This window comes from Adelges cooleyi, unplaced genomic scaffold (genome assembly GCF_023614345.1).
Source record: "Adelges cooleyi isolate 19-005CV unplaced genomic scaffold, UGA_ACOO_1.1 ACOO_flye_CR_arks_rails_tigmint_CR_PRNA_31, whole genome shotgun sequence".
Classification (NCBI taxonomy): Eukaryota; Metazoa; Arthropoda; class Insecta; order Hemiptera; family Adelgidae; genus Adelges; species Adelges cooleyi.
The window spans coordinates 1,012,264-1,026,871 of record NW_026095981.1 but is presented as its reverse complement, the minus strand read 5'-3'; the positions used below and the strand labels follow the sequence as shown (position 1 = coordinate 1,026,871).

Here is a 14,608-nt window from a genome sequence, read left to right as displayed (position 1 = left end):
TATGACAATCACTTAGTATTTATGATTATTAGAAAATTCTGAGGTTCTTGATTTTTAGTATGTTAGTTAGGGGATCCCCATATTAATTTAAGAAGTCACACTTGTTACTTTGTCCTTAAATTATTATTTACTAAATATCTCACCTGCACTTATAATCAAACATTATAACCAATTTAAAAAAAAATGTTTAATAGAATTAAAATTGTTTTAAACAATAGCAGTGTCGATTGGTACATGTTTTTTTTGATAAAAATCTGTCATATTTTTTATACAGTTTATATTGTATGTTTCTGTCATTTATTTCGATGACAAATTACAAAAAAGAATACATTCTTATACAAGTGTTTTGTATCACAATTACAAAATTATTGTAGTGAATTAATATAAATCATGGTTTGTCTTATGATGTTATATACATAATATTATCGTTATAATTTACATATAAAGCAATGTAGTTTTTATTTCAAAATTAAAACAAAAAATATTGTGTATTCAAGATTTTTGTTTGAAAAAGCAAAATATATTCGAAAAATATCATATTATTATTTGTCTGCGTGGCGTTGTACTTTTTGCATTGTCATGGTGGTAATCCTATCCCAGAAGAACTTGTAAGTATGATAAGTGCTTAGTATTTATGATAATATGAAAATGGCTCAGATTCTTATTTAACTATATACAAAATGTAAAATGTTGTTTAGAAAGTCAATGTAATGTTTTAACCGAAAATTTCATTTTCAAAGTGTATTTTTCCTAATAAAATGTTATTATGCTGAAACAAAAAAAAACGCAAGACATATAATACGTATGTCTGGTAGTTTGACAATTTGATTTTGCTAAATATGGCTCAGTTTTATGTGTAAAATATCAGAGTATACGATTTATCTTTTTTTTTTTTTGTTCTGAAACAATAGGAACTGATAAGAAACGCATTCGTACAGCATACAAATCATAAAAATGTGGTAAACGTTGGTAGTTTAAAACGAATAATCGATGACATAGTAAAGAAATCAGGCACGTCCAGAGAACCTCCCAGTCTTGAACAATTGATAATGCAATATAAAGGTAACTAACAATAGATAAATATTCAATAAATATGTTAAACAAAAAGTTCCACTACAATTGCAAAGTAATTTTAGTGTTCAAGTTCGTCATTTGTATAGCTGTGAATAATTATAACTGTTTTTTAATTAAAAAATCATAACTCGGGACCAGTAAAAAAATTTTAAAAACATGGGACTTTTTTATGGTAAAAAAGAATTTAGCAAAATCTAATCGCATTTCATTTAATCATTTTACTCAATGTGTATAATTTGACGTTACATAATTATTTATAATTCACAAAAATATTTGAATTAAAAATGTTTTGCAAGTGTAACACGTTATTATTTTCAACTCCTTGGCGATCAAATCTTTTCTGTGTGGAACGGAAAGCGCTATTTATTAAGAAGCAAAAGATATTTGACAAAAAATTAAAAAAATGTTATTTTGTATTTTCAGATGATAGTACATTTACAATCGACGAAGTTGAACTCATCGTTCAAGAATATTTACCTTCCCAAGATCCGAAAATAATGGTAAATAAAAAACTATAATACCTACTATATTTCAGAGAAAATTCTTATTAGATAGTTTGTGTGGATATTTGCAATAATCCAACTGTCATTTCTCCTAGAATTTGTGATTAATAAATAATAATCATTAGATTAATAATTCACTGTGATCTTAATTTTTCTCAATTTTTTAGTTTACACCCTCTTCAAACTTAGTTTACTTTTATAAAAACGTTTCAAACTTAAAATAAAAACGCATACAATTTAGTAAACTTTTTTAATTGAGAATAACATACTAACAATTTTGATAGTCGACAACCAGTTTTGGACATCTATTTTTAAGTTATAATATTTTAAAAGTTAAGACGGGAAGGGCGTCTGAAGTACGCCTGATAAGTGTGCGGAGATAAAAATAATACTACACTCCACCTTTCATCCTGTCATAAACTTGAAATTTCTAGTCAACATTTGTATTACATTGTTCTCAATTTAAATATTTAAGTAAATATCTTTTAAGTTTCAAAATATATTTTTAAGCACAGTATTGTCATGAAATACAATATTTATATCGATTACGGTAATCTCTGCCATTATCGTTTTTAATCTTAAACCAAAATATTTATACCTGTCAACAAAAAAGCGATTTGATTTTCTTTGTAAATTATTTTTCCAAAAAAAAAAAAAAAAATTAATAAAAGAACCATTCCTGAACGATATTTACCAGTTTTTTCTCCTGGAAGGAAAAAATTAAATAATAATGTTTTATTCTAATAAAAAAATAAAGTCCTTTCACTACTATGAAATTAATGTTATCGCGCTGATAAATGCACGTATTATGTCTAAGAGTTGGGCATTTTTGTTTCGCTTAAATCAGTTTTTATGTAAAATGTAATATACATTTAAATGTCTAATTCTTATTATGCAAACAATAGGAAATGATTAGCAACACTATCAAAAAATATAAAAGGACAACTAGCATAGACTTTGAAAGTGTAAAAGATGTAATTAAAGAAGTAGCGGATAAAACGGGCATATTCAAATGCATATCACCCTGTCTTGATGAACTACAAACGGAGGCGCCAAGTATTAAACAATATAAAAATATTCAATGAATTTGTTGAATAAAATGTTATGTATAATAGAAGTTTTAATTAACAAGTTTATCGAAGCTGTTTTATTTTTATAAGATAAGGAATAACAACTTGTAAATACAATTAAAAAATGTAAGAATAAGGGATCTTTTTATGATGATGATCAAAAAAAATTAGCATATTGTGAGATTTTTTCCTTAATTTATACATTTTACTAAAATTGTATAGTTCAATACTATTCAATATTATTTACACCATTATTCTTGAATTATAATAATTTAAAAAAAAAAACATTAATTAAGTTTAAGTTAATATTATTATTCTCAATCATTCCTTTGTCGGTAAATTTGCCTAAATTTATTTTTTAGAAAATTTATAATATTTTGTACTTACAGACCGTAAATTCACAAAGGACGAAGTTAAAAGAATTGCCCATGAATTTGTAGTATTTCAAGACCCGAAATTAACGGTAAAAAAAAAACTATATTACAATTATTATACTATCACTAGGCTGTTTAAGTGGGGATACTCAAAATATAAAAAACGTTTAATTCTTCTATGTAAAATAGATTAGGTTTAATCTTGTAAGTATAGCAAGTTGCGAGTATTTAAGATCATTAAACATAATGAAAATTCTAATGTTGTGTAAAAAATGTAACGAATTATTTAGAAAATTAATTTTATGTTTTGTACCATACCGATAGTAGTACCGAAGGGTTTGTATTTTTAAAAAATGTATGCACTTTTAGTTTGTTTCTCTATTTTTTTTTTTTATCTTTTTGGATCTTGTACAATATCGTTTTTTTTCGATTGCAAGCGGTATGTTTTTAAGGAGTTTTGTATAGGCAATATTTAAGAAAAAATATGTTTTAATAAAATTCGACCGTGCCAATTGATTTACCCGGTAATTTGTATAAGCTTCAAGGTGTTATTTTTAATTGAAATAATTTTTTCTATGAGTTAAAGCCTTTTTGATTTACTGTAGACCAAAAAGCCAGACAAAATATCGACTACGTAAAATGGTCCAATTTCAATTCGGTAAAGAGATTCAAGTTCTCTGGCTACTTTACTAAGTTATGCAGACAGCTGATTTTCATTTGAAAATTTCAGTTTCTTGCAATGAAACGAAATACATTTTTTGGTCTAGTACGTCAAAAAACCGACCTAATGCAATCTCCTAAAACTAATACTTTTTAAAATATATACTTTTAACCGGTAAAACGATACGGTTTTCTTAGTAAATGTTTTAGTTTACGATTTTTTATCTTTAAAGGAAACTAAAATGATTAAACGATTCCTTCTGGTGGTTGATCCAGAGGGGAAAACTAACATAAACAATATTTATTTTCCTTTTTTTTGTTGACATAAAAAATAACGCTTTAAATACATCGTAATGTTTTTACGTTAAAAAAAACTCAAGTCATATTTAAGCCTTCTAATTAAAAAATGGTTTTTCACCAAGGAAACTACTAATATTTACATTTTAATGTCCGATTCTTTTTCTAAAAACAACAGCAAATTATTAGAAAAATAGTCAACAAATTTGAAAAGCCAGATGACATGAACTTTAACGATGTAAAAGGTGTCATTAAAGAAGTAGCAAAAGTAACCGGGCTACCGGAAGAATTTCCCAGTCTTGAAGAATTGCGAATGACTGGATCAAGTAATAAACAATAAAATAATATACAATACATTTATGGAGTTAATTCTTGAAAAATATCGAAAAAACATTTTAATATTCAAGTGTATTATTTGTATAACTGTAATTTATATCAGGTTATTAAACCAAAATACACAACTTGTAAAACAGAAAAAAATAAAAAAAGACAGGTGACCATTTTTATTGGTGTACAAAATAAATTTAAAAATTGTGAGTTTATTTAAAAAATGTTACAAATTTTACTAATAATGTATAACTTATTATCACATTATTAGTCTGTTACAATAATTTAAGATAAAAATGTGTCAGAGGTGTAAGATATTATTGTTCTAAATTGTCTAAATTTGTTTATAGAAAAATGTATACTGTTTTGTAATTTCAGACCGTAACTTCACAGCGGATGAGGTTGAAAGAATCGCCAAAGAATTTTTAGCTTTCCAAGATCCGAATTTGAAGGTAGATAAGAAACTATAGAACCGTATTATTAGACAATAATATAATCTGTGTAAAATATTGTTTGATTTAACCTTGTAAGCATAACCAGTACTTAGTGTTTATGATAAATGAACAATACTGAGATTGCGTGCTATTGTATACAAAATTAAATTATTGTTTAAAAAAAATAATCATATGTTTTTACCATACCCATGTTCGTATCGAAGGATTGTTTTTATCTTTTTAAACAGTATTTTTTTTTTTCATATAAATCGGATGTGTATAATAAATATAAACATCCGGCCAATAAAATAATGTTTTTTTTTAGTTAATTATTTTTTACATTTCAAACAAATGAATGGAAGTACCATTCTTGAACGATTTCTTCCAGTGTTTACCTTAGAAAGGAAGAAAATTGTTACCTTTCCTATTTTTTTATTGTAATATAAAAAAAAAATTTAATTACAATGAAATTGATTTACAAAAAAATAAAAAGCCTACAATATGTCTGATAGTGAGATGTTTTTATTTCGCTAACAGAAAATCAGCTTTGTTTGTTAGTTGTAATTATGTATTAATGTCTATTCTTATTGTGACAACGACAGAAAATAATAACAGAACTATTCGACCAACACGAAAAGCCAGATGGTATAGAAATTAAAGAATTAAAGGGTGTAATTAAAAATGTTATAACGGAAACGGGCACAACTACAACATTCTCCGGTGTTGATAAACTGAAAAAGGCAATATCAGGTAATACCAGTAGAAATATATTCATTAAATGTTTTGACTGAAATATTAAAAAATTATTGAAAACACATTTTAATAATTAAGTTATGAATTTATTAAAATGTATATTTTAACAAAATTATTATTATTCTTATTTTTATTTTTAAAATAAAAAATTATAAATTTTACTAAAAATGTACTATTTAGTATTACAATATTGTTCTGAAATTACAAACATTCGATATAGAAAGTGTTTTACACTTGTATTGCAAGTGTAACACAAATACTTGTTTGCTGTTAAATTGGCACGATTGGTTTTATTAGAAAATTTATAATATTTTATACTTTCAGACTGCAAGTTTACTGTGGAGGAAGTTGAAACCATTGTCAATGATTATTTATTTTGATTTAAGTGTTTGTCTATTGTATTATCTGCTATTAAATAATTGCATGTATGTAGTATGTCATGTACAAATACAGTCTTGATTATATATGTGTGTTTATATACAGAGTGTTCCACAATGATTCGACAAATGAAATAACTTTTGTTCTAGTGAGTATTTTTTTTAAAAATTAATATATACTCATTTGCGCTATAAGCACCACGTTTTTTATTACCTATCTTACTTTTTTTTAAATGTTTTATTTTTTTTTTTGTTACATTTTTTTTTAAGCTTCAAGAACGGTCGAAACCATTTTCCCCACACTGTAAATCACGTATATAAGCAAAAAAAAAAAATCCGTTTTAGTAGAAATACCATTATTGATAAAAAAAATTGTACCTAATTACAATACCGTGATAAAAAATGTATTTTTGTTATTTTTAGGCATATTTTTAGCTTCGATGCTATTGGGTTTACCATGTGGTCTTTTTTGTGTCTGTATACACTGTAACTTATTTAATACTGGACCAATTCCTTCGAATAGCAACTCTATAAATCACGAATTTCATCTAGTTGGTACTTTTGGCACTATGTGGGGAGAGGGGGTGGGGTAAAAGTTGAAAAAGTTAAACTGCTCGGTAAACTGCGTTTTTCGAAGATTTTGTATAATTTATCAGAACCACCTTAAATCTTAAAATAACTATTGTGGTGGACGGTCGTCGCCGCTATCTCGTGTCATAACCGAGCGAGACAATGTCCTGTAGTAACCCGATCATGTTTTGCATACAACTTAATATACTACTTAATAAGCATACTTAATATACTACTTAATCCCATATTGTGCACACGACCGTGACGCTTTTTTTTTTTAATTGTCCCTTGCTAGAATTCTTTCGAATAGATTCTGTACTTGCATTTAAATATAATATTTACGTAAAACGGCACAGTCTTGAATCTTTTTATAAGATTTCCGATGCACGGTAGACCGTTTGTTTATCATCCTATTATATCTAAAATTTAAATTATGGAGTACAAACGATTGAAAAATAAATCATCGACCGTTCCAACTAAATTTAACAGGACTGATTGATCATGTGTTATTTGGGTCACTATGGTTTTACCAAAAAAAAAAAAAAGCCAACAAAACGGGGTGGGGCATAGTTGGGATGGAGCAGAGTGGGACGGGAAGTCACAGGTTTACAGGAATTATTACAGCAATAAAAACGCATCGATGCGAAACAGTAGTTAGTATTTTCAAACCAAGCACAGTATAAACCAGCATTGTAAGAAAGAATTAAAATGAGGTGCAGTGTTTATGAATTAGCAACAAAGCGTTTACTTGAAAGTGATTTTATCAACCATTTCAATAATAATTCCTGTAGACCTGTGACCTCCCCGTCCCCACGTTTTCAAATGTAACGACTTAAGTTTATACTGTTTAGAAAAAGAACAACGGCCGTCCTTGTGAATAATAATTGAACACAAACGCATTATACAGGGTAAACCATCTGATGTAAGTCGTTAATTTTCTTTATTATTTCTATATGAATTATTACTTCTGAAAGTGATTACAAAAATTAATATGAAGGAGTTGCTATCAATGTTTAGTGCAAATTTCAATTTTTTAAAAACGGGTTGAGACACCAAGTACATAGAAGGGTGACAGATATACATGAATTATTACAACTTATAGTGATAGCATCACTTTTAAATAAACAATGTGATGAGAATCTGTAATAGTAAAAATACATACATCGTTAAAAGGCGCCTTGTACCCAAAATTAATTAAAAAGTATACTTTAAAAATTCTTGATACAACGTTAAAAAATAAAAAGGTTTTATAAAAATTATATGTTCACAATATTCTCGAATCACTCAACCTATTTAGGTTTTTTCACACAGATGTTTTGATATATTTTTTTCAAACTGCTATAGGCGTTATTTGAATATTCATCCAATAAAATATATTAAATTTTTAATAAAATCACCTGTAAAAACACAGACAATAGGTTATGTGTACCCTAAAACCGGATCAAGAAAGAAATGTATAAAAACATACACATGGTTGTGATACGTAGGCGATTTGAAGGTATGAGGGAGATAGACTGGAGACAATAGAGAAGTAGATGTGTACTGGGTGATTGGTTAACTGTTGACCTGTCAATAACTTGATAATAGACTTTTTTTTTTTTTAATTTTTTAGTTATTAGTTGGGATAAATTTAATTAATTTTTTAATATTATAACATGGTCCCTTATATATTAAAATCTTATAAACTTGCGTTTTTTTTTTAACAGTAACGTATATATTTGATTAACTTTTTGAATTAAGAATAGTTTGCTGAATACTTTGATTGGTTGATAACCAGTTTTGGATAATTAGTTTTAAATTTAGTACGGGAAGAAAGGTGGAAAGTATAGATGTTTTTTATCTGCGCGCATTACTCAACCGCCTTTCACCACCCGTCATCGCTTTTAAAATGAAATAACTTGAAAACTAAACATCCAAAACTGGTTATCGACCAGTCAAAATGTCAGTATTTATTTCTTAATTTAAAATATTAATAAAATATATACGTTACCGTTTAAAATTCTTAAGTCTTAACAGTTTTAACATATAAAGGATGTGGTTATATTTTTCAAAAATATATTTAATTTGACCCAACTAATAACTATAAAATTATTAAAAAAAGTCTAACAACTTCTATAAGTTACTGTCTGGTCCATAGTTAACCAATCGTCCAGTACACGTCGTCATTTAGTCTGATATTTGTTTTATGACTATAATAAGGACGTGTTAAATTTAAAACATTTGTGATTACAAAAATGTAATATTGTATTTTCTTTATAGCTAAATACCTGTTGAAAAAGTTTTATAACAAAAGCAAAACTAAAATAGGCAGTAAAGTGAAGAGGGAGACGTAGTGGTAATGGTGCACTATAGGGCGGGACGAGGATCACATATATATATATTAAATGTTGTTAGATTTGAAGAAAAAGATTGAGAATATTGTACTTAAAATGTTGACTGGTCGATAGTTAGGTTTCGATAACTATTTTGAATTTTAGAGAAGGAAGAAAGGCGTAGTGGCGCACTTCCCCTCTAAAACTAAACTCTCTTCCCCTCTGTAGAAATATCTGTCTTGATACCGGAGAAGACGTTTTGTTTCTTCAGTATTGATTAACTGTATATCCGTCAGTGGAAATTTTAATAAATCCCTAATAGGTCTAGCCGGTGGTTTCTTTTTTAAATCCTCTCAGAGCGATTTTTCCGTTGTGTCAGATGTACTACGGTTAAACCGATTTTCTATTTTGTTTAACTTATTAGGATACTTGGTATGTTTTTCATAACAATACGTCCTCAGCATCCTCCCTATCTCTCTATTCACCCGCTCTAACACATTACCCTGTGGATTATATACCGCCGTAAGTAGTGTTTAAATATTTAATTCGTTCAAACGTTTCGACCAAATTTTGGACCTACAATGAGCATCGTTATCAGTTAAAATGCATTTGGGAATGCCTTTTATAGGTATAAAATCAATAGTTATGCGATTTAATATTTTTATAGCATTGTCTTTCTTAACAGCATATGACCTTATATATTTCGAAAAAGTATCAGTCATAGCTAATATTATAGCATCCTAAGCTTTAAACTATTATAGAACTTATAAAATACATTTAATTCCTTATTAAATCCTATGAGATTATGTGAGTGGTTCACGAAAAAATGATAACCTGTATTAGTTTTATGTACACAAGTGTCCTATAATCTACAACGTTTTTTAATGTAGCAACTTGAAATAAAATTATTTAAAAAAAAACGACTGTACCTAGTACTTACAAATGAACACGTATACACTATAAAAATATTAAAACTAAATTGCTAGAATCCAAAGGGCAATATCGAATATCTTAAAGGAACATTTAAAAAAATTAATAGAAATAAAAACAAATCCTTTTCTGAACCAAAAAGAATCTTTAAAACAGTTTATGATTTTTAAAGTAAAAAACATTTCCATTTAAATAATTATAAAATGATAAAAATGAAATAATCTTCGAGTAATAAAAATTGAAATGCGTTCAGTACCCGTTTTTTCAATTTTAACCTTTTTTAAAAGGGGTGGAAGATCTTTTGATAATTTTGTTTTTGAACTGTATTTAAATTACAAATGTATTAAGTACAGCGTTCTAAAATTCTATGTCGTCGACATTCAATTTTACATACTTTATTTTTATTTAAAAAAAATATTAAACGTACATAGGAAACAACTATTACTTAAGTTTTAATGTGTATAAAATAAAATCACATTCTACGTTCTTGATGAAACCATATTTTTTAACAATTTATTTGTTTTTAATATGATTTTGAATATAAAAGTTGATCTTGTACACACTATTTTTAACGTTTTAATTATGTTTTAAACCTAGTATACAAACATTTTTTTTTTTATTTCAAAAAACACATCCGTTTATACCTGTTAAATACTGAATTAAGGAAAGGGCTTTTAGTGTTACCTATAATTAAGAAGAAGTATAAATATTAATTGTTTAAGACAGTTTAACCGAAATATTCGTAGTGCATAAAATGCATTATATAGGTTAAGATTAAAGCAAATGTTAAAAAACCAAGAAACACCTCCCTGCAATCCTAAACTTCTAATACCCACAACTAGCGTTTTGTATTTATTTATGTATCTACTAAAAAAATTACACTATAAATATTATTTAATATAATATTTAAGTATACCTAATAATTGGAACAGTCAATCAGTAAGTATGTGTACTAATTCTAAAATTACCATTAAAAACGAGAAATAAAAAATTATATTGTTGGCAGTTGTCCGTTCAGCGTTCTGGCAATAGTACAAAGGATTGCGTTCCATTTTTTTTCCGGATAACACTGACCAGAATAGGTGCCTCTGAAACTTAAAAAAACAAAATTTTTGAAAGGCTGCAGGGAAAAATGATCAATGTAAATTTTTTTTGAAAATGAGATTTTGGTATCAAATTATTTGTATTGGCGTAGGTATTGGTATCTTTTATGCGCTCGAACCAGGGAAAAAACAGATTAGACGAGAGTAACGACCACCGAAAGTTTAGGCGTACAGGCAAAATGTATAACGTTTTGAAATTGAAAACATGATTTTCTCAGAATGTACAAAAAATGTACAAAATTTATTAATATTAAAATCATAACTTATAACATTATAAGTAAAGTAGTTAAATACATTATTTTATTTTACATATTAGAGATATAAAAAAAAAAAAAAAGGATTATATAATAAGTTAGTATTTCATACACACAATTAATTACGAATATTTTTTGTAAAAATCGAAGTAGTTTTTGAGTAAGCTAGTGTAGAGCGTTAAAAGAATCACCCTGCACAAGTTTCACACATTGCATAACGTTTTTGTTATGACGAGCTAAAATTATTTTTAAAATTATCGGCAAATAAATAACAATAAACGAACACGTACGCGCTATACAAATATTAAAAACAGTTGCTAGACTTCTAAATGGCATTTAAAGAACCCAATACCTTACGAAATCATTTAATAATATTAAAATTTACAAATGTATGTTATAGTAGTATTTATAACAAATTGTTTGGTCTAAATGTGTGTCTATAATATGGGCTCTAAACATAACAAAAACAGGGGAGGAGACTCGAGCTTTTTTACTAATGCGATCCAGTCCAGAGATAATATTCGACTATGCAATTTATATACTCTATATGTTAAAATGAATTATTGTGAAAGTATTAATATAAGTTAGAGGGCACTCAAGAGTAGTTTTCAGTAGGATAAAATTTCGCCTATTAATGATTACGGGATCATTGCAATCAAATAATGTATAAGATATCCAATTGAATATCATTTTTGAAAGAGAAACATTTGTAACTGAATGCTTTAATATTTTAATGTAGGGATTCAAACTAATTTCTTTAACAAAGGTCTACAATTTAAATTAGCTCATCTAATTACAAGCATAGTTATCTATAAACGTATTTGAACCGTCTATTAAAACATTAATATTAGTCGTATTGGATAACACGGGGTTTGTTTTTCATTTGAATTGGAAGCTATTGGATAAGTTATTTTTATTTCAGACCACTGTGAGGCGTCCGGCCGCGGTTATTACCTAAACAGGTTCGAGTCTAACTTAGCACTTTCTACATTAAACTTGGCAGCCTCCTAACTATACCCCACAGAATTGTTTGCATTTCGTTTCCACTTCTAAAACGTAATAATAATAAAGGTTTTGTGGCCAAAACATATTTTTTTTTTATCAAAACTAATATTTAATATTACAATTGTGTACACTATAGTCTATATACTTTGTATTTATAAAGAGAGCGAGCGGTTGTTTGGGCACGTGTGTAGACATGTCATACGTTATAACTTTACGCATGCCCAGCAAGCTAAACACTTGCTGATTTTTGTTCAGGGGTTTTGTGTTAAAAAAAAAAAATGAATATAATAAATCATTGTTAGTGTTTACTTCTTTTTTTTTTAATTTGATTAATGTTGATTAAAATGATATTATATTCTCGTTCAAATATCATATAAATGGCCGTAAATACGAATTTCGAATAGTTTCAAATTAGTTTTCACTTCTTATGTTAATCTGCTCCAAATTTAAAATGTACTCGAAAATTGTAATACTGTTTTTTTGCGTAACGTTATACTTTTTGCAATGTCAGGGTGTTCGCCTAACTAAACAACGTCAGGTAAGTATAACGAGCGCTTATTAATTATGATACTCGACTAATTATGTGCAATAATAATACATGTATTTAATATATTTATGTTATAATTTTAAATAAAATATTTAAAATATTTAACCTTACCAGAGTACGCGCCGAAGAGTTTATTTAAATGATTTTTAGAATTAAAAAGAATATAATACGATAACAATATAAAAAAATGCCTTAAATACTATGAATTTTATGCAAATACGCTGGAAAAATCCTTAAAGCATATATTATGTCTGGTAGTTTTTATGTGTAAATTGTAATACACATTTTAACGTCTCATTTCTTTCCTGAAATCAATAGAGAACTATTAAAAACATAGTCAATAGTTATGCCAAACCAGAAGGCATAGTCGTTGAAGCAAATAGAGAACCGACCATAAACTTAAATGGTGTCAAAGATGTGATTGAACAAGTAGCACAGCGACTCAGCATACAGATAGAACCTCCTAGAATTGAAGAACTGGAAACTATAGGATCAAGTAATAAACAATAGACAAATATCCAATAAATATAATAAGTGAATTATTCAAAAAGTATTGGAAATTAATTTAACCAAGTAATCAAGTTTGTCATTTGTATAGGTGTAAATAAATTTATATTTTTTAACAAAAAAACTCAAACAGCTTTTTAGCAAAATGTTAGATCAAAATTAATGTTTTTATTAAAATATTATATATTTTGATAAAACTGTACGATATAATATCAAATTATTATTGTAATGTTACGCATTATTATTTTCAATTAATTCGAGGCAAAATCATTGTCTTATTTGGTTATTAAAAAAATGTGCTATATTTTGTGATTTCAGGTTATAGGTACACATCATGGGAAGTTGATAGACACGTTTGTAAATACTTAGGTTATGATGGTGTTGTACCTTCGCATATGAGGGTAAATAAAAAATGTCATTACAATGCTAGTTATGTTGTATGTTTAGGAAACTCGATATATTCCATGTTTCAACTATTCCACATAAAATAGTTTGAAATTCATCTTGTAAGATTCTTGCTGATTTTAACAAAATATAAATAATTGTTTGTAGAATTAATGTAATGCTTGAATATTTTGAATATAAGTGAATTTTTTGATGCCTCACACTAGACAATTTGTTCATACTTTTATTGATAACATTCTAGTATATAATTTTTATTCTAAAAACAATAGATGACGGTAAGTTTTCTGTACGGATCGTTCGACCGGCCAGATGGCATATGCTTTCATCAATTAGAAGACATACTTAGACGTTTACGAGAGGGTTATGATAATACGATTGCCGAATATGTATTTGGTGATGAACCGAAAACTGCAATACCGTACAAAACGGCAAGAGCAGGTAATAAACAGTATAATTATAATCGATTAATGTTTCGATAAAATAATCAAAATTATTAAAAAAAAGTTTTGAGTAATGGAGTTGGTCATTTATTTTTCTGAAAATTATATTTATTTTTTTAAATAAAAAAAATCCTAATCCTCGGACTAGACAAAGTATTGAACAACTATTGGTGTAGAAAATAAATTAAAACATATGGGGTACAATATGATAAGTTTTTTTTAAATTGTTTTAACTTTACTAATAGGTTAAACATAACATTTGCATTCTTTTTCTTCACTTCTAAAAATTTGAAATAAAAATATTTATACCAAAGTGTAATTTAAGTTTATCGCATCTCAAATAACTCATTTGCTGTTAATTTCATCTGATTCGTTTGTTTAAAAAAGTATAATATTTTTTACTTTCAGAGTACAAGTTTACAAAGAAAGAAGTTATATTCATGGTTGTAAATTTTTTCTTTCCCGGAGTATATTGATTTATTTATTATTTTTTAATTATATATGTACTTTGTCACATAGAAATGTAGTTTTGATGAAATAATAAATCATTGTGCTATTATATTTTTTTAGCATTTATTTAAGTTTGACAAATCTTAGATGACATATTCAAAAACTAGTCGCATCATTTACAAAGTAAAATATTTTATACCTGAACACCTTTAACTA

General features: G+C 27.0%; 2 protein-coding genes across 2 annotated transcripts; both read left to right on the top strand.

The window, feature by feature from the left end:
- Positions 1-510: 510 nt before the first annotated feature.
- On the top strand, positions 511-5,917 carry LOC126839906 (uncharacterized). The gene is made up of 9 exons (XM_050575349.1): positions 511-608; positions 912-1,062; positions 1,498-1,574; positions 2,483-2,633; positions 3,037-3,110; positions 4,157-4,304; positions 4,684-4,757; positions 5,342-5,489; positions 5,817-5,917. The coding sequence occupies exons 2-9, from the start codon at positions 1,050-1,052 to the stop codon at positions 5,870-5,872; spliced, it is 741 nt and encodes a 246-aa protein (XP_050431306.1). The 5' UTR covers positions 511-608; positions 912-1,049; the 3' UTR covers positions 5,873-5,917.
- Positions 5,918-12,438: 6,521 nt separating this feature from the next.
- LOC126839875 (uncharacterized) lies at positions 12,439-14,503 on the top strand. Its single transcript, XM_050575298.1, has 5 exons — positions 12,439-12,581; positions 12,909-13,086; positions 13,416-13,498; positions 13,772-13,940; positions 14,351-14,503. The coding sequence occupies exons 1-5, from the start codon at positions 12,471-12,473 to the stop codon at positions 14,416-14,418; spliced, it is 609 nt and encodes a 202-aa protein (XP_050431255.1). The 5' UTR covers positions 12,439-12,470; the 3' UTR covers positions 14,419-14,503.
- Positions 14,504-14,608: the final 105 nt, after the last annotated feature.